At 36.0% G+C, this 26,465-nt stretch overlaps 5 protein-coding genes across 6 annotated transcripts; 3 read left to right on the forward strand and 2 right to left on the reverse strand.

The window, feature by feature from the left end:
• The first annotated feature begins 1,678 nt into the window (after positions 1–1,678).
• LOC127800348 (pyruvate, phosphate dikinase, chloroplastic) lies at positions 1,679–10,958 on the forward strand. Of its 2 annotated transcripts, XM_052334916.1 has the most exons (21): positions 1,679–1,844; positions 2,434–2,735; positions 4,210–4,266; positions 4,648–4,881; positions 5,093–5,230; positions 5,396–5,558; positions 5,713–5,948; positions 6,039–6,167; positions 6,364–6,543; positions 6,800–6,937; positions 7,314–7,478; positions 7,574–7,735; positions 7,821–7,910; positions 8,316–8,454; positions 8,657–8,834; positions 8,996–9,125; positions 9,312–9,440; positions 9,647–9,784; positions 9,881–9,958; positions 10,339–10,430; positions 10,710–10,958. In XM_052334916.1, exons 2-21 carry the CDS (start codon positions 2,478–2,480, stop codon positions 10,750–10,752), a joined length of 2,877 nt encoding a protein of 958 aa, XP_052190876.1. In that variant the 5' UTR covers positions 1,679–1,844; positions 2,434–2,477; the 3' UTR covers positions 10,753–10,958. The 2 variants fall into 2 exon arrangements, with proteins under 2 accessions (XP_052190876.1, XP_052190878.1); XM_052334918.1 differs by lacking the exons at positions 10,339–10,430; positions 10,710–10,958 and adding an exon at positions 10,036–10,320.
• A 571-nt stretch (positions 10,959–11,529) lies between these two features.
• Positions 11,530–14,886, forward strand: LOC127800349 (uncharacterized). Its single transcript, XM_052334919.1, is given in 5 exon segments — positions 11,530–11,735; positions 11,737–11,874; positions 11,973–12,074; positions 12,280–12,406; positions 14,271–14,886. Coding segments are annotated over 5 exon segments (669 nt in total). The 5' UTR covers positions 11,530–11,654; the 3' UTR covers positions 14,492–14,886.
• A 701-nt stretch (positions 14,887–15,587) lies between these two features.
• Positions 15,588–17,950, forward strand: LOC127800203 (uncharacterized). The gene is given in 5 exon segments (XM_052334685.1): positions 15,588–16,650; positions 16,840–17,047; positions 17,120–17,222; positions 17,225–17,248; positions 17,352–17,950. Coding segments are annotated over 5 exon segments (1,482 nt in total). The 5' UTR covers positions 15,588–15,772; the 3' UTR covers positions 17,621–17,950.
• Positions 17,951–19,740: 1,790 nt separating this feature from the next.
• On the reverse strand, positions 19,741–20,644 carry LOC127800276 (protein DMP2-like). The gene has a single exon (XM_052334794.1). It carries the CDS (start codon positions 20,598–20,600, stop codon positions 19,938–19,940), a length of 663 nt encoding a protein of 220 aa, XP_052190754.1. The 5' UTR covers positions 20,601–20,644; the 3' UTR covers positions 19,741–19,937.
• A 2,062-nt stretch (positions 20,645–22,706) lies between these two features.
• LOC127800278 (uncharacterized) lies at positions 22,707–24,058 on the reverse strand. The gene has a single exon (XM_052334795.1). It carries the CDS (start codon positions 23,784–23,786, stop codon positions 23,196–23,198), a length of 591 nt encoding a protein of 196 aa, XP_052190755.1. The 5' UTR covers positions 23,787–24,058; the 3' UTR covers positions 22,707–23,195.
• Positions 24,059–26,465: the final 2,407 nt, after the last annotated feature.

Raw genomic sequence — 26,465 nt, forward strand, 5'->3', positions numbered from 1 at the left:
TTATTAATCACTGTTACTTTTAGTAATTAATGCAAGTTTTGGAGGGAAAAAATTCTTTTTCAGACTATCCTACTTTTATATATATATATATAAACATAAGATTTTATTTAATAAGTAATTTTTTGTGATTTATTTAATACTTTAAGTGTCTATTCATATTCCTCATAAATAATATTTATTTTTGATTGATTAACAGATTAATTAAATATTTAATATTCACAAAATAATGCATTGAAATATCCATCATTAGCATTGAAAAACTCATGTATTTAAAATTTATTATTAATTTTACACTAATTAGTACTTATTATTTCAAAACATTTGAAAATTTTAAATTATTAATGTAAATTACTAAATGTAAATTATTAATACAATAAGTACTAAATACAAGCTATTAATGCAAGTTTTGGGGGAAATTTTTTTTCAGACTATCTTACTTTTATATATATAAAGATATTATATATTATTATATTATATAAAGATAAAATTTTATTTAATAGATAAATTTCTGTGACTTAATTAATATTTTAAGTATCTATTCATATTTCTCATAAATAGTATTTATTTTTGATTTATTGAAGGATTAATTAATTATTTAATATTCACATAATAATGTATTGAAAAACTCATTATTAACATTGAAAAACTCAGGTATTTAAAATTTATTATTAATTTTATACTAATTAGTACTTATTATTTCAAAGCAATTGAAAAATTTAAATTATTAATGTAAATTATTAATGTAGTAAATACTAAATGCAAATTACTAATGCAAGTTTTTGGGGGAATTTTTTTTTTTCAGACTATCTTATTTTTATATATATAAAGATATTATATATTATTATATTATATAAATATAAAATTTTATTTAATAAATAATTTTCTGTGACTTATTTAATACTTTAAGTGCCTATTCATATTTCTCATAAATAGTATTTATTTTTGATTAATTGATGGATTAATTAAATATTTAATATTCACATAATAATATTTTGAAAAACTCATTAACATTGAAAAACTCATATATTTAAAATTTATTATTAATTTTACACTAATTAGTACTTATTGTTTCAAAGTAATTGAAAATTTTAAATTATTAATATAAATTACTAAATACAAATTATTAATGCAATAAGTACTAAATGCAAATTATTAATGCAAGTTTTGGGGAGAAATTTTTTTATTTTCAGACTATCTTATTTTTATATATATAAAAATTGCTCTTTATAGTGAGTTTTTTTTTTGAGGTAATTTGATATAAAAAAAAGTATATGTCCACACTTTTTAGTAAAAATAAAGACATGAAAGCGACATATTTAAAATGATTTAAATTTATAAAAATAACGTTAGTAGAAGAATATCAAATGTCATTATTGTTATTTTGATATGTAAGACATTGTTTTGTTTTTTAACTGAAAGGATGACTTTTTACGTGAGGAAATATATAGTTTAAAAATACTCGAGAAAAAATATTTTATTTTACGTCACTAAATAATTTAGATTTATCGCGTGATATTACAATTTATTATTATGTGTATGAACGTTAATACATGACAGCAAACACGAATACATGGAGATTTCGGTTAGTTCCCATGAACAGTCCAACCGTTTTCACTCTCTGGAACACGGCCACAAGTCAAATGTTAGTTAACTTCCAAGTTCCAACAACTTAGCGCCATGATTGTAATTTCCACCACTCATTTCTGATATACAATACAAAACGAAAACTTAAAACCGCCCATTTTTTTGGTCCACAGACCCACCTGACCTCTGTGCCTGAAAGGGCAAGGGATCCTGCATCCATCTTCAGCTCTCTCTTCAGACTCTTCTCAATCACCTTCTAGGTATTCAAACCTCGCCATAATTAATTTCAACTTCTTTTCACATATAATTGTTGTTTTTTCATTTTTTCGTTGGTTGTACTGTTGATCTGTGCATGCATGCTGCTTTGCTGTTCTGTCATCATATACAAATGAATCAATGTTCAACCAATATTTTGAATGACCCAAGAGAGATTGTTAACCTTGATCGAAACTTGGAAGCTCATTCGTCAGTGTTCAATCAATACTTTGATGACCCAAGTGAGAATAATATTGTTTCTGGGTTCAAAACTCGAAAGTTCATTCTTCAATGTTCAATCAATATTTTGATGACCCAAGTGAGATTGTTTCTGGGTTCAAAACTAGAAAGTTCATTCTTCAATCTTAAATCAGTATTTTGATGATGATCCAATTAAGATTGTTTCTGGGTTCAAGACTAGAAAGTTCATTCTTCAATGTCCAATCAATATTTGATGACCCAACTGAGATCGTTTCTGGGTTCAAAGCTAGAAAGTTAATTCTCCAATGTTTTAAGTAATAATCCATGTTTTCACCGTCCGAGTAGGATTAATCGTTTCTTGATTGGAATCTTTTGTGCTTGTTGATCGATCAGTTGTTGCTGAGGGATTGATGAAGTTTGATTGAAGGAAGGGGGAAATGTCTGCAACTGTGAAGGATATGATTATTGCAAGGTCGAGAGTGGCGTTGAAGCACAAGTATGGAGATCAGAGCCAGTTTGATACTCAGAGAGGGGGCCGGTCCACGGTTCATGTGAACCGGCTGGCCGGTCGTGCCCGGCCGGTTCGGTGTCAGGAGCTGCAGATCAGTGCAAATGGATTTGGCAACTTGAAGCAGGGGAAGCAGCTGCAAGCCATCCTGACTCCGGTTTCAGATCCTGCACCAACTACCAAGAAGGTAAGAGCTTGACTGATAAGAGTGTAGTTTTGTCTCTCTCCTCGCAAATATGTTGGGGCATCTGGAACATCTGATCGAGTGTTGTTTATAAATATTTTATATAAACTAATACCGTATTAAAAATAACCGACGAGTTAAAATTTATGTAATCAAATTTATACAATAATACTAAGATTTGTTGTGTTATAAGGGTCTTAAATAAGATATTTTTTAGCCATAGTACAAGTGTTGTTTTGTCTATATACTTACAAATTTACTAAGAAGCCAGAGGAAACTATTAGTTACAATATGATTCATAAGAGTCTTATAAAAAACAATGTTATATTATAAATGAATGACGAATTAGAATTTATACCCTTAAAGTCACCTAATCTCATTAAAATTTGATATATTATCTTAATAAAATTTTACTTACTAACACAAATGTTACACTCTGATCAAATATATATTTTAATTCTTGTATTTATATGTTTTTTTTTTTCATTTTTTATTATTTTAATTATATGCTTAAATTATGCAAGGGTCAATTGCACACTTCAATAAATTTATTAAGAACAATGAATTAAATATAATTTAAGGGTGTAATTAAAATAATAAAAAATATATTTCTTTTATATCTTTAATGATATGAGACTAGGCAGAGGGCAGGCGGCCATGCCTCCTTTATCTTTCAATTTTTTTTTTTTATGTATATATTATAGATTTTCAGATGGTATTTAAAATTTATTTATAATTTTTGTAAAGATAGTTTCTGAGAAAAATAAGTATAATAATTTTATAAAAATAAATATACTTCATATTTTATTTTTATATTATGTATTGTATTTTAAATATAGAGTAACATATATCGTATGCATTTCAATATTTTCTTCAATTATCTTGTCATATATATAGAATTTCTTTCATAGCATACTATGTATATATGTAGCTTTTAAATATTGTACGATAACTTTAAAATCTATATACATAAAAGATAAATAATTAAATTATAATAAGACGTCAGCATATTGACGTCTGTTGCGTGCATCCACTATTTTCTTCGATTCATTGAATGGTAGGGGGACGTTGAGAATATACGATAAGCTCAACTTATTTGTTAATTGGTGATTAAATAATAACTTGACACGTAGCAATTACGTTGCACTTGCCAACCACCCTAATCGATGCATGCATGGAGGATAAATTTCTCTTCTGTCCATTAACAAAACTCAAGGACGCTATTTGGCTGGCCACAACCTGCGCAGTTCTCTCTTCCATCTATTCAATCTTGTGTGAGAGAGAGAGAGAGAGACCATGAAGGTAACGCACAGATTCTGCTTCTTTCTCTTCTCTTCAAAACTTGGAATAATCAATCAAGTTGTCAAACCACCGATTGATTTTCTCTCAAATGAATGGAAAATTTTCTTTCTTTCAGTTTTCTGATTGATTTTCTTTGCTGGAGTGTGTATTAACTTGCTCTTTGATGTTGACACAGAGAGTGTTTACCTTTGGCAAGGGGAAGAGTGAAGGCAACAAGGGCATGAAGTCCTTGGTGAGTAATAAATATTAAATACACAGGATGTTCTTTTCGGTTGTTTAAATGTAAAAATATTGTTTTTAATTAAAAATCGTTAATTTTCACTTTAAAATGTTTCATAAAAGACATTTTTTTAATCTTATATTTTGATGTTGGACTTGGATTTTCTTGCGGCTCTTACAATTTTCTTTCCTTAGAAAATCTTGCCCTCAGAAATGTCAGCTTCATTTTTAGCATCAGTTTTTTCTGCTCATGCTATCAGCTATTACTTGTCCATATTATTAATTTCGTAAATATTTGGCTCTGCACATGTTGATACTGTGATTGAAATTCCAAGCCAAGTTGGGCATTTGAACTTCCAGTTTAGAGACATGAATTTGTGTGTTTATGTTTTAGTTGGGAGGTAAAGGAGCAAACTTGGCAGAAATGGCGAGCATTGGTTTGTCAGTGCCACCAGGGCTTACAATATCAACAGAAGCATGCCAAGAGTATCAGCTCAATGGCAAAAAACTACCAGATGGACTGTGGGAAGAGATATTGGAAGGCTTAGAGAGCGTTGAAGAGGACATGGGGGCATTTCTGGGTGACCCTTCAAAGCCACTCCTCCTTTCTGTCCGCTCTGGCGCCGCTGTAAGTCCCTTAAAGTTGCTCCTTTGTCGCGGGTTCGAACTTCTGGAAATTGGGATGCCCTTATTTTTTATGGGCTTATTTAACTTGGAAAGTGATACTTTGAGCAAGTGGAAGATTGATTTATGTTATCAGTTGTAGGAAAGGGCCTAATCTTGTTTTGAATCATTTTTGTCACCAAAGGCGTATATTGAGACTCTCATTCATGATTTAGATTTCCATGCCTGGCATGATGGACACCGTTCTCAACCTTGGACTGAATGATGAAGTGGTTGCTGGTTTGGCTGCAAAAAGTGGAGAGCGATTCGCGTACGACTCATACAGACGCTTTCTGGACATGTTTGGAGATGTTGTAAGTGTTGCTTTAGATTGGAGATACTGCATTGTTTGAGTTGTCCTCTCTATTCCGTTATAGCAGAATCCTGTTCTCTGTATTTTCAACATTGACAGTTACCTATCATTATTTTTCTAAATTCTGTTTTGTTCTGAAATAGTTGAAAATTATTTTCCATTCAAGGTAATGGGAATTTCACATTCATTATTTGAGGAGAAACTGGAAAATTTGAAGAATGTGAAAGGTGTCAAGCTTGATACTGAACTTACAGCCTCCGATCTTAAAGAGCTAGTGGAACAATACAAGAGTGTTTATATTGAAGCAAGGGGGGAAAATTTTCCTTCAGGTACCAAGTAGCATTATCAACATCTAGATTTGGTTTTCTTCTACCTCTTTTCTTATTTCGTATATTTGCTTTTACCAAGCTCAAGACTCGACGCATAAGTTGCACACCAATTTTGTCGAGCTTATAAATCTACTTTGCTTCTGATAATCTGCAGACCCAAAGAAACAATTGCAGTTGGCTATCAAGGCGGTTTTTGATTCCTGGGACAGTTCGAGAGCCATCAAGTATCGGAGCATTAACCAGATAACTGGGTTAAAGGGTACAGCAGTAAACATTCAATGCATGGTGTTTGGAAACATGGGAAATACATCAGGGACAGGGGTCCTCTTCACTAGGAATCCGAGCACTGGTGAAAAGAAGCTCTATGGGGAGTTTCTGATCAATGCCCAGGTCCTAAAATGATATACCATATTACTTCTTGGCGTAATTATGCATAGATCATTTTGCATGAGTTAGCAGCTGACTAACATATTTCAATAGGGAGAGGATGTAGTAGCTGGAATAAGAACACCAGAGCACTTGGACACCATGGAAAACTGCATGCCTGACGCTTACAAGGAGCTTGTGGAGAACTGTGAAATTTTAGAACGACATTACAAGGATATGATGGTAAAAGTTCTCATTCTAGTGGAAAATTATAACCTCAATTCCTAAGATTTTCATTGGCTTTGATCTTTTTTCTTCTTCTTGTGTAATGGTCCAAGTTGAATTACTTACTAATGCTGTATTGCTGGATTTGCATAGAAAAAAATAACTTCATTGGCGCAAAATTCTGATGGTATTACTATTGTTACGATGGATACAGGATATAGAATTCACGGTTCAAGATAATAGGCTTTGGATGCTGCAATGCCGTTCAGGCAAGCGTACAGGAAAATGTGCAGTGAAGATTGCTGTAGACATGGTTAATGAAGGCCTTGTTGACACTCGCACTGCAATCAAGATGGTGGAACCACAGCATCTCGATCAACTCCTCCATCCCCAGGTAAACACGTTTATCACATCTGTTCTAACCTACAAGCCATAATGAAACACTGAAGTTCATCTTTCTAGCAATGAACTTGAACAAGCTGCAAAGTGCTGAAATCCAAGTAATTCATATTTACTTAATAGATCAACTTTTGGTGTTTATATGCATATGTTATGCAACTATAAGGGCCTTTCGATTAATTTGCAGTAAAGATTCAATTATGGTTCCAAACAAAAATAATGTATCTAATGTCTGTGATTGATTGTTGAAGTTTGAAGATCCATCAGCTTACAAAGACAAAGTAGTTGCCAAGGGGTTGCCTGCATCTCCGGGAGCTGCTGTGGGGCAGGTTGTATTCAGTGCTGATGATGCTGAAGCATGGCATGCACAAGGAAAGAGTGCCATCTTGGTACGTTATGATTGGTCTTCATGTCATCAGTTTTAGTTTCGCTTGTGTATTATCTATCTGTAATTCTATAATGCCACAGCCATGCAGTGCATGCCAGTGAGAGAAGCAAAAATAAGATCCCAAGTAATGATCCGTTTGTCACCCCTTCAACTGTTCACAGAACTTCTGATTTTTTTTTCCTTATTTATGGTTTAGCTTCTCAAGTTTGGCTATGATTATGGTAATACGTGTTCTAGGCCTGAACATGTTATGTGAATCATAGCCATCAAACCTATGTTATCATCACCAATGCATCTTATACAAATTAACTTGTGTACAATGTCTTAATTGGAGCCCTTGTCTTGTTCAATGGTTGATGATTTCCACATGGTTTCAGGTGAGGACAGAAACAAGTCCAGAGGATGTGGGTGGTATGCATGTAGCCACTGGGATATTGACAGCTAGAGGTGGCATGACATCTCATGCAGCTGTTGTAGCCCGAGGATGGGGAAAGTGCTGTGTTTCTGGTTGTGCTGATATCCGTGTTAATGATGCTGAGAAGGTAGACTTGGGAATTTTTCTAAGGTGGTTTGGCAGTTTTTCCTTTCCTTAGTTCTTTTGAGCAAAAGAGGGAGTTAATGTTTTATTTTAGAGCAGGTTGTTTTGGTTGGAGACAAGGTTATTCATGAAGGAGAATGGATTTCACTCAATGGTTCCACAGGAGAGGTGATCTTAGGCAAACAACCACTCTCCCCTCCGGCTCTGAGTGGCGATTTGGAGATCTTCATGTCTTGGGCTGACAAAATAAGGCGTATCAAGGTGCTGCAGCCATTTGTATCATATAATATGCGAGTGGCCTCTGTTGCTCAGGATTTCAACTGATTGGAAATGTGACTTTCTACAGGTTATGGCAAATGCTGACACCCCAGAAGATGCATTCACAGCAAGAAATAATGGGGCCGAAGGAATTGGACTTTGCAGGACAGAACACATGGTAATTATTTCACTCGTCTTCCAAGAGTTATACGGAAAAATGAGAAGGTTTCTTGGCTTTTAGCAGCAGTCGGGATGAAGAACCTACAGAACTTGTAGCTGATGCTTTAATTTGTAGATTCTTCTTTCTTTTTATTGTGGTAGCTGCAACCGGATATGAATATATTCCTCATGTTGAAGGGGGAACTAGGTTCACTCCGCTTCTTCAAGCCCTGCACCTTATTGAAGACGTGGTCGCTAACGTACCTTATTTTAAAGCAACCTTTCATGCTAGGTGCTTTTGTTTTTTTGTCTGAGTGGAAGCTGATGGCAGGGCTTGCTAATAGGCCTAGAGTAGTTCAAACATGTATTTTTTGCTGTATACCATCAGGTTTCTGAATGGAATGAATTCCTTATGTTTCCTCAGTTCTTCGCTTCTGATGAGAGGATAAAAGCTGTGAGAAAGATGATAATGGCTGTAACACTGGAACAGAGGAAGGCAGCATTGGACCTGTTGTTACCTTATCAAAGATCAGACTTTGAGGGCATTTTCCGAGCAATGGATGGTACTTTGTCTATTCTACAAATATATGTTAAGTGTAATAATTATCCGGGAGAAAGAAGATGCGTGTAACATCATCTTGTGTTGATGGTTACACCTGCCATTAGTTGGTGTTCAGGGGAGCTAGGATCTCACATTTACATTAAAATGTAAACGTTTTTACTTTTCGAACTTTCTGTTACATGACAAGATAACTAAACATTCAGGTCTGCCGGTGACAATTCGGCTGTTAGACCCTCCACTCCATGAATTTCTACCAGAAGGTGACTTGGAGCACATTGTGCATGAACTAACTGCAGACACTGGCATGACAGAAGATGATGTTTACTCGAGGATTGAGAAATTATCTGAAGTAAATCCCATGCTTGGTTTTCGAGGTTGCAGGTTTGGTAGTCAGTCTTACGCATTTCTTTGATTTACTGTTCGATGTATTTGGCTTAGATACAATGCCATGTTGGCTTTCAGTTACCTGATTTTACTATCATACCCGGACATGTATCGATTGTCAAAATTATTTACGTTGTTTTTGTGATGTTTCTTTACAGGCTAGGCATATCTTACCCGGAGCTAACAGAAATGCAAGTGCGAGCTATATTTCAGGCTGCTGTGAACATGAGCAACCAAGGAGTCAAGATCTTCCCAGAGATAATGGTTCCCCTTATTGGAACACCCCAGGCACGAACCGTGCTTTTCCTGTTTCTTTCTCATAACTGATTTCTCCTATTAATCCCAATCCATTCTTTTCCCTTGTGGCTTGTGATAAGGCCAGCTTGGTGCTGTTGTTAGGCCTTTCTATAGTTCAAATTTGATGTATTCTTAATTTTTTTAAGTCTTTGTTAAACTTGGTATTCTTCTTTGCAGGAGCTAGGACATCAAGTACGTTTGATTCGCGATGTTGCAAAGAAAGTGTTCTCAGAGATGGGTTCCTCATTGGGCTACAAAGTTGGGACCATGATTGAAATTCCTAGAGCTGCTCTGGTTGCAGATGAGGTAGGTCAAGATGAGCTTTCCCTTCAAGGCCTCTGTAATTTGTTCTTTGTCCCTATTCTTGATAAAATCTTTTGATTTGACTGATATGAGGTAAACCAGTTTCTACACTTCTGAAAATTATCGGATTCAACTTTATTTTCTGTTGAACTAAATGAGAAATTTATCTGTTACATGCATTTTATAAATTGTTTTTATGATAATGGTAGATTGCAAAGGAGGCAGAATTCTTCTCCTTTGGGACCAATGATCTCACCCAAATGACATTCGGCTACAGTAGAGATGATGTCGGCAAATTTCTCCCCATATACCTATCTAAAGGCATTCTCCAACATGATCCATTTGAGGTCAGTATTATCAGTTTCCATATGATTTTCCTGCAAAATACTGTGCACCCTTTTGATCAATAGAGTTTCAAACTTGATGCTATACCTTTCCCTCAGGTACTCGATCAGAAAGGCGTGGGTCAACTCATCAAGCTTGCCACCGAAAAAGGCCGAGCAGCTAGGCCAAGCTTGAAGGTTAGTGGCAACTTTCAGACCTGTTTTTCCAACTTGTAGCAAGAAGTAATAACTAACTTTCTGGCTCATTTTCTCAGAACTAGAGGGATCTTTTGGTCCCGATAACTCGCTGATATCAATTAGTCCTAGCTTGATCATTCAGGGGATTGCCCCTTGTGACCAGATTTTAACCCAGGCTGCTATTCTTACCAATTCGACATTTTGCTGCATTGCTGCAGCATTCTTCTTCCTTATTCAACCCGTCATACGGTGAACCAAACATAGAAGTTCCATGTTTCTTCCAACTTTGTGGCCCAAACCTTTCTTGTCCAGATTTGTAAGCAAAATTCATTCAACTCAAAACACTCTATCTATTCCATGTCTTGTGACAACAAAAACAGGTCGGCATATGCGGGGAGCATGGCGGGGAGCCTTCTTCTGTTGCATTCTTTGCAGAGGCTGGACTTGACTATGTTTCTTGCTCTCCCTTCAGGTGAGATTTCTTCTCCATACATACTGTCGACAAGCCCAGCCTCACAGGACATCCAGTTTCTTTTCTTGTTAGGCATTGCCTTTCATACCACTTGTTAAGTGAGATTCCATAATAGTCACCACTTAATACCCCTTCCCTCCGGGGTTGCCACAATCTGAAAATTCGATATAGATATGTCAGTAATCCTAAATTTCAATATTTCTAGAAATCCCATTCTGTTTCTGTTTCTGTTGAATCAATCTAAATTTCAATATTTCTTACCGCCGGGCTTCTCGACAGGGTGCCGATTGCCAGGCTAGCTGCAGCTCAAGTTGCTGTCTGAGGAAGAAACTCCTGTGAGATATGAGCGTTGGCTTCATCTGCAGCCAGCTGTAGATAAATAATCATGTTCATAGCAAACAAATGATAAATAATTACATTATAGAAATGAAATCAAACTGCACATAGGATGCAAGACCAAGAACAGGATCTCACAATCTGTAAACGCAGAAACTTGCAGCAGTGCTGAATATATAGTTTGGTTTCATATGTTTTTCAGAATCTTCTTACCATCTGATGAAAACTAGGACACCAAAAGGCCCTTTGGTTATGCCTTCTGTGTTTCCATTGCTTTTGGCACTAAAAATGGTTACAACTTAAAATAGTATTTTATCTTGCTTTATATTCAAATCGGTTATATTTATATTCAAGTCAAGTTCCTTCAAATTTAATAGAAATAAGACTCACTTAGGTCACGTTTGGATAAAAAAATTATATCTTTTTTAATTACAAAATATTTTATAAAAAGATCATTAAAAAATAAAAATAAAAAAGTCATTAACTAAATGAACTAATTATTCTTTTATAATTTTAAATTTTGTATAAAATAACTTCAAAACTGGGGAAAATAAACTCTTTTCATTTATATACCTTTATTTTTGTAAAAAATAAATTCAAAATTAGGGAAAAAGACTTCTTTATGTTATACAAAGTGAAGATAAGAGTCTTTTTAAATAAAAAAAATCAAAGTAATTTTGTGATCAATTTATTTAATTCGGATAAAAAATAATCTTCAGGCAGCATAAAAGGGCCGACGAAACTGCCGATACGTCGTCGTTTCTTAAATTATAGTCAGAGCGGTTCGCAGCTGTGTTGAGTTGAACCAGATACGAGAACTGAAGTGAAGTCTCTCTCCCCCCCTCTGTCTCTCTCTCTCTCTCTATCTATATATATGTATGTATAGATATGGCGAATGAATGTGGAATCGAGAGCTACGTGGTGGTACACAACATAGCAAAGAGGCACAACGTGGGCACGCTGGCGCGGCAGCGCGACGGCGTTTGGCGTGTCGGAGCTTATACTGGTGGGCCGCCGCGACTTCAATGCCTTCGGTAACCACGGCTCCGCCTCCCACCTCCGCTTCCGCCACTTCCATTCCCTCTCCGACGCCCGCCTCTTCCTCAAGGTGTCCGCCCCTGAAACCCCTCTTTCTAAGTTTTGTTCTTTGAATTCTGCCGGTTTCGGATTGGTAATGGCATATCAGGTGTTTGTCGAAATGCGCAGGAAAGAGATTGCGATATATGCGGGGTCGAGATCACGGACGAAGCCATTGCCGTGGATCGACACCCTTTCAAGAGGAGCACTGCTTTCCTTCTTGGCAATGAGGTTTTATTCGTAAATGATTAATTTCAGAATACTAGGAATTATGAGTTAAAACCTATTCTTACAGGTCTGTGGAGGGAAGAGAAAGTTAAGGCAGTAAATAGGAAAACAAAATGATCTTAGGACCAGAGTACTTGTCAGTATTTAACAAAATCATCAAAGTTTATGTATACTTAAAGCTACATTTGTGTCTTCCTATATTTTGTAGGGAATTGGCCTATCTGCTAAAGAATGTGAGATATGTGATTTCTTTGTTTATATTCCACAATATGGATGTGGCACGGCTTCACTAAATGTTACAGTAGCAGCTTCAATTGTTTTACATCACTTTGGAGGTAATTTTCTTCATGCTATCACAAGTCACATTTTGATTAATGGTAAGTTCATTGGTTAGTGACATTCTTTTGTTATTAGTTCACCATGCAGCCCACAATTAGAGTAGGCACTATATTGAAAACAGATGATCATGCTGTTAAGTAGAATAAAATTGTAGCAACTTTGGGTTGTCAGCAGGTTGGAAGCAAAGTTATTTCTCACGCTGTATTGTTGAGAAGTTGCCTTTCTTTCTTTTCTCCGCTGAGACTTTTTTTTCTGTGGCCATATTTAAACCATTGTGATAGCTAATGCAAAACATCACACTCAATTAGATGATTTCTACGTGATAATTCACTTCTCTGTTTGGTGCTCGTTAACATAGATACTGTGTAATGATGCTGTTTTAGATTCCAAAACTTGTCAGACACATGTCCTATTGCTGTAACTTTTTTGTTTGCTTGCTATAAGTGCCTATAACTTGAATAATTGCTTTCAGAATTGGACATGTTTTAACTCATATGAATCATTTCCCAAGTTCAAATAAAATGACTTGGATCCATCATAAAATAAAAAATGTGGACCATACCAGTGGTGCCTTCAGACTTTTCAGTTCTGTGAATTCTAAAATTCGTAGCTTGTTTGTGAACAAGAATCATAAACTTCAATCCCATTAGGTGGAGTTGGCTACATAAACTCTAAGACCTCCAATTGTGTCAATGTGCATTGGTAATAAACAAAAAAGAAAGCAATAGTTAACATATGCCCATGCCTTATGTTGTCTTAGATATGTTCCAAAAGGAAAACATACCCTGGCAAAACTCCTGTCAACAACAATAACAAGCACGCACCTTATTCCCCTATCATGGTCATATCTTTTTTTTGGCATATTAAAAAAAGAAAAGATAAAAAAGGGAGAGAGGAAGAAGAGAGTTGATGAAAATGGCTTCCTTCCCAACTGACAATTGGGAGTTTAATATTTATATGCTTCCATCAGATACAGAGAAAATATAAATTATTTTGGACAATTGCCCTTCTATCCGTTGCCTTTGTAAATCTGCTCTTTTCATTTCTTAGCTAGAATTGTTTTGAGTATTAGCATTCTAGTCATCTGTGGCAACTATCAATCCAACATTAATAAGTAGTGAACTAATCAAACTTCTATTGGACAAAGGGTGTTTCACATTTCAACATTAGTTGAATTGTTTGATTTCTTGAGGTTTCTGTTCCATTTGTCTCTGTGCTAACTCTTTTGTTTTCTGGTTAAATGTTTGCCTTTTTTTTTTTTTAGGAGGGGGGGGGGGGGGGGGAGATTCTTCAAGGTTTTATCTTTGCCAAAATGCTGTTAGTATACTAAGGTTATTTTTCCTCTTTTCTTGTTTTGGTGCTGTGAATATGTTATCATGAGTCATGATTGAGCCACTCTTGGAAGCTGTCATTCAGCATTGAGTTCTCTGGGTCTGTGGTTTAGCTGCATCTGCTTTCTTGGACAAATACAAGGCATAGGACATTGTTATAGTTACCTACCTACAAAAAGACTAACCTCACTATACTCAGTGGTCAACTGTGGAAAAGCTAATATCACAACAGTGATATGCATTTACAATAATTAACATGTCGAGGTGGTAAGGAAATTTCTCCTTAGAAGGTTGAAGATTTTCTGAAAAGATATGTAAAGAAAACACCGCAAAAATCAACACTTTCAATCATAAAAGGGTGTAATCTTCCTATTATAAGCATAGAATGTGTTCCAATCAGTGTATACCGATTTAAGAGGCATCATTATCATAAATATCTCTGCTTAATTTCTATTAACAATGACCGTCTTCTTTGAAGTTTTGTGTTCTGTTCTAGTGAATTGTGAACTTGACACATGGTTCTGTTCAGTTTGGGCAGGATTCTCTGAGAGAACCCGTGACGGGAATAAGTTTGTTGTAGCTGAAAGGCCTGTGAAACAGGTGAGACGGAACTACTGTGCAGAAACGGCAGATTCTATCGTTGAGGAGCGAAAATTGAGAAGAGAAAATGCGTCTAACGGATTTTTTGAAGAGAACGGAAAGAATGATTCATCTGCTAATCTTCTGGATGCACTGTTTGCGGATCAGTGAGGAATCAAATACATTATGTTGCTTTTCCTGATGTTTGGCACCCAAAATAAAGAAGGCCGTTTGCTGTCCGGGCCTTCATTTTTTGCTGCCATGTTTCAAGAAACAAAGTATACACAGAGCAATTACACCAGAAAAGACCTTCACTGGGGAAACATGCTGTGGGTTTAAGCCGTCAAGAAACGTTTATGTTAAGATCTTTGTATAATTTTTCTTTGGATAATGGTAGCAAATGGGAGATGCCGAGGATTTGTATCTTTTTTACTCCTCATTTTGATTAGTTTGCAGCTGGGAGTATCACTTGTGCAAGCCCTATTAAGTTTTAGGGTGGATGAACTATGGAAAATTGAAACTATGATGTGATTAATACTTATTCATAAATGAGTTACTTCTGTAAAAGCAACACTGTTTTCTTCTGTGGGCCAAAGCCGAACTCTTGTAGTTTGTTCTATGCTGCTTCTCTGCATAGTATTTTCTCATAATTGCCTCATTATTATATCGCTTAGATATGCTTTTAATAATTCATCTCTGTCTCTGTGTCAACCTTTTTGGCCTCCATGACTTTATGGAAACGTGATTTAGGGGTTTCACATCAACAATCTTCCATGACTTTTGTCCACTGCGCCAAATTTCCATGGCCCAAGAATCAACCTGCGGGTATTATCTACCTACAAAAGGCACTGAATCATCTGTTCTTAAAGAACCCACAACCATACAAAGAATCCCACTCAAATACCAATAAATAAATACGAGTACAAAAGTCTTCCATTCATCATCCTTTTGACACTGCGAACCTTTTTGAGATTCTTGTACGTATCAACACATTCTTCATTGAATCCGGGGGCCTTAATTTACCTACTTAAGAGAAAGTGTTAACAATTGTATGGTAGCATTTGGAGATCATCAAGGAAATGATGGTGGCCAAGACTAACCAAAAAGTCAAGTTGGTTCTTCCCTTCCGGAAAAAGCTCTTATTCGATGCAAAGAAAGGTGCTAGTTTTGTAGGTAAGAGTTGTTGTGATTTTGCTGTCATCAAGAAAGAGGTCAAACAAAATTGCTCCATTGTCAAACAATATCTCATTTGTTGGAGCAGTTGGGAGTCTCTTTTTTTTTCTGCTTTATGCTTTGCCATTTTAACTGCACTTTCTTATGCAGTATGTTTCTCAGTCTATTTATATTCAGGAAGGCTCTTCTTCATTCTAGCCCCAGAACTAACCAACATCAGGTTTGTTCTACTTTCAGTTGTCTCAAAGTCCCAGATTGAAGTGCTGCTGAAATTAACCAATGCAGTCAAGAAATGTTAGAGCAGGTGTGTGCAGTAACCAATTGTCCTCTCTACTGCGCATTGTTGACAGGAAATTTCGATGCTTGTGCTCGAGGATACGGTGGCTGATATGGAGAAGGCCAAAGCCAAGAGTCGTCATCAAGAGATTTGGGAAGCTGAAGGCAAGGATTCGGCATGGAGGGAAAGCAAGAACCAACCCTGCAACTCATGGTGGTGGTGCTGCCTTGCTGGCAAGGCCAATACGTATCGCCACATTTAATGTTGCCATGTTCTCTCTTGCACCTGCTGTTCCAAAGGCTGAGAAATCAGTTGTTTTTGTTCATGAAGAGGAGGATTATTTGAAGATTAATAGGCAGTCAAAGTCTGTTAAGAATCAGCCGAAGAGCATACTGAAGCAATCTCCTCTGCATCCCATGGCAAAGAGTCCTGAGCATGTTTCCGAGAAGACAAGCCTCATAAAGTCAAAACTGAAGGTTTCAATTAATCTTCCCGATAATGAGATCTCGTTGGCCCACAACAAGGTTCTCGGTGCTGTTGGAGATGATACGGAGGCCATTAAGAATAGAAGCCATGCTCCATTGAGGTCTCCTGTGTGCTTCCCTGCCGGAATGTTCAATTACATGGATGATGGGAGCCTGAGAGGCAGCAGAACCATTCTTGATGTACTTAGAGAGGTTGATGCTGATATCGTGGCTCTGCAAGATGTGAAGGCTGAGGAGGAGAAACACATGAAGCCCCTCTCTGATTTGGCTCGTGCATTGGCTATGAATTATGTATTTGCTGAGAGCTGGGCTCCAGAGTATGGGAATGCAATCTTGTCCAGATGGCCGATTAAGCATTGGAGAGTTCAGAAAATCTTTGATGATCAAGATTTCAGGTTCCTTTTTCTTTCCCCTGAACCACCACATACTGAAATCCCAGTTTGAAAATGATTTATGCAGTGATATATCATTTATCTAGTTGTTTAGCATTCCACAAACACTTCCCTTTTTCTATTTTCTTAAGTAAACCCTTTTAAAAAGCCAGACAACTGATACTTGTTCTTCTTTAATGGTGGATGAATCTAGAATGTGTTGAGGGCTACAATTGATGTCCCGTACATAGGAGAAGTAAACTTCCACTGTACCCAACTTGACCATCTAGATGAGAATTGGAGGATGAAGCAGATGAATGCAATATTCCAATCAAATGATGGCCCTCACATATTGGCAGGGGGTCTCAACTCTCTGGACGCCACAGATTACTCATCGGAGAGATGGGCAGATATTGTCAAAGTAAGTAAACAAACCATTTTGATTTAAAAATAACAAAAAAGGAGTAGGTATTCTTAGAGATTTTTCTTGCAGTACTATGAAAAGATAGGAAAGCCTACACCAAAGGTTGAGGTGATGAAGCTCTTGAAGGCGAAAGGTTACAGCGATGCAAAGAACTTTGCAGGGGAGTGTGAGCCGTGGTGATAATTGCCAAAGGCCAAAGTAAGAACACAGTTCTTGTTGTTTGTTGCTGCAGTTTGAATTACAAGTTTTACAACTTCCCTACCCTTGTTCAATGGATTGGATTACAATTTTCTTGAACCAGATGTGCAGGGAACGTGTAAATACGGCACAAGAGTGGATTATGTGCTGGCTTCGCCGGATTTGGGCTGCAAGTTTGTTCCTGGATCATACTCTGTCGTCTCCTCCAAAGGTACTTCTGATCACCACATAGTCAAGGCTGAGATTGTGAAGGCAGTTGGCAGTGGTAGACAGGAAAGAGTGAAGCAGAAGGTGGTGAGGATGACGAAGCTCTTGTTCTGCGAAGGGGGGAATATGGCAAATAGCCCGCTGATCTCTTCTCCAAGAGCTTGACATTTTCATACTCTATTTTCTGGCAAAGATTGCTACTGTTTGGCCGGGTAGAAAATTGTGTAATGTAGAATGGAAAATGAGATGTAAAATGGTCCCCAGTAAATGTTGGTTTAGGTTTTGTCCTTGCTTGATGCTGTGAAGGAGATCTAAAGTTTGTTGATAATAAGCCAGAGATAATGTGATGAATGGAGCTTGTCACGCTTAGTTTAGCTTTCAAACATTAGTATTTGTTATTATTTTTAGAGACTGCATTTTACTTTGCCAAAAAGTATAACATCACTTTCCTAACTTGTGGGTTTTTTTTCCCCCTTTTTTTTATCGATTCTTAAGAAGTGGTTCTAATGTATTACGTTTGATCTTTTATAGTTTGTTAGAATTATCTACTAGTCAAGTGAATAGACATTTCAAAAACGTCCACGCATCAACAACATCCTTTGTTAGGTTTTAATGATAACATTATTATGTCATTCATTAAAATTGACTGATAATGATAAAAATTACATGAAAATATAGTTAGTGAATATCTTTAAATGAATTATTAATCTTATCATTTTGCATGAGCATACGAAGATGGTAATACCATGTAAAATGAGACACCTCATCAATATTTATATATTGATTTTTTTTTTGAAAATTAACTCATAATTATATGAATACTCATTTCACATGTTTCTTGAATTAGTGTTTATTCTTAAAAATTATAAATTTTATTAAAAAAAAATTGTATAAAAACTCTATAAAGAAAATAAAGATAAAATTTAACTAGTTTATAAAATTATAATCAAGTCAAATGTGCTTGCCTTGAGCTTAACTTGAGTTAAAAAATATACTTGAGTTGAACCTCGATAAATGCTCGAGCTCATTTTGCCAAAAACTCATTTGTCATGTTAAACAAGCTCAAGCTCGAGACAACTCATTTAACATGATAAAAGAGCTTTTGGTCACCCAAGCTCGAACTCGCTAGATTTTTTTTTTTTTTAAATTAGGTCCATTGGAACATAATTTTACATAATAAAAAATATAAGCATAAATCCCCAAAACAAAAATAATAACATTGTTCAAACAAAGATAAACATCCTTATCACAAATATAAGAATAAATAATAAAATATTAAAATAAAAAAAAAATTATTTTGCAAGGCCTTATCAATATCCGCAAAATACATAAAAGTCTAGAATTCATATAACCAACCCTACATAGTGAGATAAAGGCCGGATATGTTGTTATTGTTGTTACGGGTTTGTTCATGAGCTTTGTTTGTAAATTGAATCGAGCAGAATTTTGTCTTACTCAATCTTAGTTTATTTATAATACGAGTTGAATATTACGAGCTCTTACCAAGTCAAATGAGAAACTATTTACGAGCGGTTCAATTCGTTTACAACTCTACTGCTTAATTGATTATAAAGTAAACAAGATAAAATAATTATTTTTCTTTATTGGGCCTTGTAAAAAAAAAAAAAAATCGTAGTTCAAAACAAGAATGATATCAAAAAAATTGAATATATAAAATTACTTTAAGGAGTTATTTATTTTGGTACGACACTACCACCCAGTACTGTTTCTAAAACTGGATGAGATCGACGAGGGGTCCGTCCAACTGTTTTGTTTGTTCTTAAGGGTTGGCAGCTGCTCAAAATGTCGTCGTTTTGAGCAGCATATATAAATAACCCAAAAATTAATGTTGCCTTTTTAGCAAATCTTAGCGCACTTGAACACATTCCGATCGACGGACGATCTCAGTCCACTCCAAGCTTCTCCACCAAACAACCACCGTTCCACTGATCATCTTCTTCCTCCTCCTTTCTGATCTTCCATTCCATCTTTCTTCAACTTTGATCTTCCAGTGTTCTTTTTCTTGCTCTCTATCCAATCTTTGACGTTTCTTCTTCTTCCTCTTCCGTTGTTCTTCTTATTCTCCGTTTATCTCCAATCATTGATCTTCCTTTTCCTTCTCTCTCTCTCTGTTTTTTTTTTTTTTGTTCATTTTCGACTGCCCGCTCACCTCTTAGGTATAGTATGTAACTATATAATATATTATCATTAATTATACATTTTTTTCATATGGTTTATTTATTTAATAAATAAATCAAACGGTCCAACATACCCCAGTTCAAAACACAATATATATCAATATGAATATTTTTGATTTACATATTAAGAATTGATTTATTCACACACAACCACAACATATATATATCTAAACACAATACGCATCCACAAAGAGAAAATCACCCTCCTCGTCATCTTCCCTCCTGTTTTCTGAACACACAACACACATATAATTATATATATACGTATCAAATTAACTAATTAATTAAGAGTCATCGTCGGCCGGGCTTGAAGGGTACCCAATGCCATGGCGTTTGTTGGGGAACAGCATGAAAACAGACGCAGAAACGGCGCCGATAGCGGGCGGCAAAACCATGAGCAGAACCTTCCCGGTAGACTCAAAGGAAGGGTAAAAGCAACGCACGGTGTTGGAGTCCAGAAGAGACACCACGGCGAATACAATCAGCGAAAAGAAAGCGTGGACGAAGTCGCCGGGACGGAGCTTGTAGGAGGAGACGTTGGCGGGAGGCGGGGAGGCAGGCCAGAGGCCAGTGAAGGTGGCGATGGCGTAGTGGATGGCACCGGCGGAGTCGGCGTAGCTGTCGGTGAAGGTGGAGAGGAAGCAGGAGAGGCCGCAGGTGGCGATGAGGGCGGTGGAGAGGTACTTGTTGGCGGGGGAGCAGTGGCCGTTGTTGGTGAGGAGGGGATTGAGGAACTGGTAGAGGAAGACAGTGCCGGTGGGCAGCAGCCGGATGAGGCTGCCTAAGCTTGAGAAGGTCTTGTCTTTCATGCTTGAATTAGAAGATGTTCTGGTTTTCGCCATTGGAGAGGTTTGGTTGCCTTTAGTTTCTCTCCTGATCGAATTGCGCCTTGTGCCTTGCTGATGATTATGCTTAATTTGTTGGAACACGAATGAACTTACATGCATATATATATATGTAAATGTAATGCTCAGAGAGAGAGAGAGAGAGAGAGAGATTGCTTGTAAGAAAGGTGGGGGTGGGGAGCTTGGACTGGAAGGTGGGATTGGGTTCGCTTCTACTCATAATAAACTGGCTTTTCTCTATGCCTTCAAGTATTGATAAATGGCATCATCCTCCTCCCTCTCCTGTCCCCATCATTTTTTTTTTTCTTTTAGCCAATCATTTTATTATAAATAGATGTTTTAATTTAATATTTAAAAATATAGATTCAGCATTACAAATATAAGAAATTCTATAGTGACACTGCCATGTTAAACTCAAATCAAATGGATCGGTCCAACATCACTCGTAGCCCTGTCTAAGTTGGAGTGGGCTGGCTAAATGGGCCTAGGCCCATCCAGCCTTTTTCTTTTTTAATTTTTAATATACATGCCACAGCATAGCAGTGAAAATGCTACGTATTAGGAGAATGGAAAAGGAGTGGTGATTAAAATACGCTTTTAGCACATAGGTTTAAAGATTAAAGTTTAAAATATTTAATTCTAAATGTGTATAAATTATGATCGTATTTGAATTTATTTGAGAGGGGTGCATCAGGGGGAAGGTAACTTACCTCTAAGGATTAATTGGGCAAAATTCAAACACTCCAAGTGAATAAAAAAAAGAGATTTAAAAATTAAGTATAACTCACTTCAAATTTTTAGGTTCCAAATAAATAATTTTTTTGTTGTATTTAAGCCACAATAATTATATTAAAAGGGTGACTCGTGTTATGTATATGTAAAAAAAAAAAAAAAAAAATCATTAAAAGATATTTGATGGCTATAATTTACATTTTATTTTTTAGATAAAAATTTAAATAAAATGGGTGTAATATTTACTTATAATATATGTATATATATTTTGAGTTAGAATGAATAATCTTCAATCATTTACACATTATTATTTGAAATGAAGTGTGGTGTAAGATGGACGGTTCCAACTCTCCCATATATATATATATATATATATTTAAAAACATAATCTAATGGTAGCATATTCGATTTGACATTATTTAATATGTGCATTGGTTGACATTTCAATTTTAAAATCTTATGAAGAGATAGTGATCATGTTGGCTATGGCTATGTAACGGCTGACATTAAAATCTATGAATCTAAAACTTTAGAGATGCATGCATCCTTAGGCATATTTAGAGATTAGATAGATGATGAGGTTATATATGGCAAATTGACTTAACCATGCCTTAAATAGGATTAGCAAGTTAATTTGGGTAGGGTTCCTAGCTAGCTAGCTAAGCCCAAAATTTTGTTTCCTAATTTGCCAAAATGGGCACATATTGGCTTAAATTAGTAATTTCTATTTTTTGGTTAAGAATGAATAATGGTAATTAAATTTGGCTTTGTACTTGTAGTTGTAGTTGGATGAATTGTGGATGTGGTGGTGGTCGTGGTATTAGTTAGCCAAATGGGCAAACTTAAGCTAAGAGTATCTAATTAATTAATTAATGAATCTAATTGTCGTTTTCTTTTTAAGTTACTTTCAAAAACGAAAATTGTTGCGATTGCCTATATATTATAGCCTTGCTTCTTCTTAATCCTTAACCCTTAATCTTAATTAATTTTGGTAACTGGTAAGTATATTAATAATAATAATAATGATGGTAATGTTACCTACCCCTTTGATGGTAACTCCCAACTGCTACCCAATTGATAATATAATAATATAGCTAGCTCAGTTTGAATTTACTCAAATCATTAATTTTGATGAACCATCAACAATATTAGTATTTATTTAAAATTATAAAATAATGAATTATCTCATATTATAAATAAATTTTAATAAAAAGATATTTAGTAGATTTTAATCTTTTTATTATATGAATGAATAAAAAACGTGTGGACCAAACCCACCCTCCTCCTTGTGATTGTCACATTTCCTCTTGTTTTCATCAACTTTCCATCGTGACTTGGTCATTGCCTTGCCTCCTGCTTCCTTCCAAGTTGCTACCTACCAACCAATCCTCTGGTCCGCGTGGTCGCTGAGAAAGTAGACGAGAAAATTCCGACGCAAAAAAAACATAAAAAAGAGAAAATCAAATGACACCCAAATTCTGCTCAAATTTACCCTAAATTTATTTCGTTCATACATTTTATAGTACACATGAAAGACTTTTACGAACCCATCTCCACATCAACGGCAACCATGACGACGACGACGAGGTGCAGGACCACCACAATTACAACAAACAAAGAGGCATGTGAACTAATGTTACATATTTTCACATGCCCACCCCACACTTTCCTATATTTCCACATACACCCTCCCAATTCCGTACTTTCTTGCTACAACCCCATACCCACTCCCTGATTAGCCCCGTAATTCAAAGATAATTTCATAAATACCCTTCTCTTGATTTGCTTCCATGGACATGTCTTTCTCGAATTTCGGGTTTTACCCTCCATTTCAAAAAATTACGGAAAGTCCAGACCCGAAATCGAACGAAGCGAATACCCGAGACATAGAGTACCTATAAATTTCGTTTACGGACTAGGATCCTTCTAGATCTACCGATCTAGGGAAACGACGTGGTCTCTATTTCACTCGAGGCGGAGGAGTCGCCGGAGGTCTCTGGTCGCGGAATCATCGACGGCGACCCTCGAGATCTGCTGCTTGCTGAAGAACGACGGCAGAGGGAGAGACCTTGGCGACGGCGACATCGAGAACGCCGATCCGGCGTACACGTCGGATCTGGAATCGCCGATTCGGATCTGCTTGGGGACCATTTCCGGGTCCGGGGCCAACCGCCCGGTTCCGAACAGGACCGGACCGTCGCCGGCCTTCTTCTCCACCCGGTTCTGGAAGTTATCGCCGGCGGCGGAGCCGATCTTGGTCTCGAGGGACTCGCCTCGCCTCAGAATCGTCACCTGCCCCATCACCGTATGGCCGTGATTGTTGCCGCGAGTCTTCCTGAGGTCATCCAAACTCGCCGACCGCCTCGAGCCGAACTCGGGCTGGCCGTTGTTGTCGGGCCGCTTCTTCTGCTCAGGCCGGACCGCCGGTCTGCGGCCGCCAGCCTTGGGGTTAGAGTTGCCATAAAAGTTTTTCCGGCGGTGGTGGGGAAGCACCGCCGGGGCGACTCTGATGCGATGGATCAAACAATCCTGCGGTCTCAAGACCTCGGTACCCATGACCTCGAATTCTGCGTTCTATCTAAGGCTCCCTCTCTCTCCGGAACATGAGAAAATGAATCGCAGAGAGAGGAAAAAAGAAGAAATGGACCTCTTTTCGTGGGTAGGTTGGGTTCGTCTGGTTGTCGTTGGGAAATTTGAGTATCTCTCTCTCTCTCTCTCTCTCCTCCTTTTCTCTTCTTCTTCCTCTGGGGGGAAGGGAGGAGGAGGTGGCTTCTGAGAATGTAAAAATAATGCTATATACCTATATTGGTTCAATGGCTTTAGGGGCGATGGGAGAGAGATTATATAGCGAGTGGCTGCCGAGAAAAAGACGGACTTCGGAAGCCTTCCCACCCCTTTCCGTAATCGCGTAGTAGTATATTATATTATTATATATATTATATGTATTAATGGCTTAAATGTAATTTTGGGAATTGGAGGAGAGGAGACCGTCGCGTTTGACTGGGTTAACCTACGTTACGGGCCGAGCGTGGCGACGTTGACGGTCACGGCGCTACAACGCTGTTAGTTAGAATTTAACGGAGACCGGACGTCTTTTATTATTGGGGACAGAAGAAATTATTTGGGTGGGACCACCGCCTTGGTCCCTTGCACTTGGCAAATAATATTCCGCCACTCATGTCTGATCCTTGTGCTTTACCAAATTCGAGCCTTATCTCATCCCATTTTAAAATTCATATTAATTTTTTAATTATATTATTAAAATAAATAAAATAATATTACAATATTTTTTAGAGTAGAGTATAAAATGATTAAAATAAAATAAAAAAATATTTTAATATTTTTATGAGATTATTTGTTAATTTTTTAAAATATATTAAATAATATATGAATTATTTTTTTTATCTATAAAGTATAAAATAAATCATCTAATTTATGTAGAAAGAAATATAATTTAAGAATTATATTACTTATTTTTTAAGAATTATTAGATAAATTTAATAAATATAATAATTTTTTTTATCTAAAATATTTTTTTCTCTTAAAACATACTGTCTTAATATATAATAATATGTACTTTTAAATACTTGTTATCATATTTTTTAACAGTAATTTAAAAATTAGATTAAAGCATAAAAGGGAAGAGGTTGATGATTGAATATTGCAAGTAGAGATAAAATTTAAGAAATAAAATTTATCATGTAAAGATTAATAAATTTAAAAGCATATCAAGTAAAAAATTTATACAATAATATTAATAATACAAATTTATAATGAAAGTAAAATAAAATTGACGACGAAATAGATAAATTATAAATCAAATATTAAATATAAACAACAAGATAAATAGTATTTAAATAATAGAAAATAAAATTACTGCTTTCAATTGAATATATATAAAAAATTGACATGCCCTTATTATTATGTCTGCTGTGTCTTGGGAAGTGCCCTTAAAAAGCAACCAACCCAACCTCCCTTTAAAAAGCTATTTCACAGACAAGGGCAGAGCAGCTGTCTGTGATTGTACAATTTTGACAGACAATGGGTATGGGGCCATGGGTGAGCCTGAGTTGCACTTAGAAGAAAGCAAGCAGGCCCAAGTGGCAGTGGGGAAAGACATTTACCTGAACATTATTATTTTTTTTATATAACAATTCATTAAGACCCACCCACCCAGCTTTGAAGGCAAAGCATCGAAATCAAAGGCAATTTCCTATTGCCTTCGTTTCGCTCTTTTTGAATTTTGACCATTCAAACCATTCTGCCAACCCATCTTTAGCTTTTGCCTCAGTCTGAGTCTGCCCATCCTTGCACCATCCTCATCATAGGAGATTTTTTTTTTTTTTTTTTGAGCTGTAAGTTGTATTTATTATATTTAAATAATTTAATTGATTGATAATGAATGCATTATGTTTTAAATCATTTAATTAATTAATGAATTATTAAAAATTAAAAAAATACAATAAATATATATATATTTTAAAGATAATATATATTTATTATCCCTTAATCATTATCCCAATTAGCATTACCCTTACCAAAAAAAAAAAAGAAAAAAGAAAAATCTTTTTGTGATTGTCTCTTACAAGAGTGAAGAGTTTTATTAAATAGACATGGATGGTATTATAAATTATTTTTATAAGTGAAATTATTATTATTGCTATTTAGTGTTCGGTGTGTGTTGGATTTTGTCCTTTTTTCCATAAGTGATGATTAAATTTATTTTTAGACTTCCCCCTTTATTGATAAAAAAAAAAGTCTTAATTAATTAGGTGGGTTTCCTTTCATGCCTGTCTAATGTGTTACGTATATTAGGTATACCTAACACATTGACATAGGACAATTGACTCCATTAAAAACCAAATATATGCAATGATTCTTTCTTAGTTTTTACTTTCTAATTCATTTTCCTTCCCTGTTAAAGAGAGAAAATGTGACTTAAACTTATAATAAAAAATAATAATAGATCGATTGTTAGACCATATTTTTCTCCGAGACTGTTAGACCATATTTTTCTCTGAGACAATTATGTTTTCTAGAGAAAAGTGATATTTTTCTGAAAGGAAAAGTTTTTCTTGAAGATGGCGGAAGTGACTTTTTAGTCCGATCGTATTTGTTAATCAAGATATATGATAAAAAATGTATAGACCGTTTAGGCCCAATTTCGATCCTATCACTAGGTCCAATCTCGGTCCAATCTTGGTCCCCTTTTCTTGACCCAGCCTTGGTCCAACG

The sequence above is a fragment of the Diospyros lotus genome, chromosome 4 (assembly GCF_014633365.1).
Source record: "Diospyros lotus cultivar Yz01 chromosome 4, ASM1463336v1, whole genome shotgun sequence".
Classification (NCBI taxonomy): domain Eukaryota; kingdom Viridiplantae; phylum Streptophyta; class Magnoliopsida; order Ericales; family Ebenaceae; genus Diospyros; species Diospyros lotus.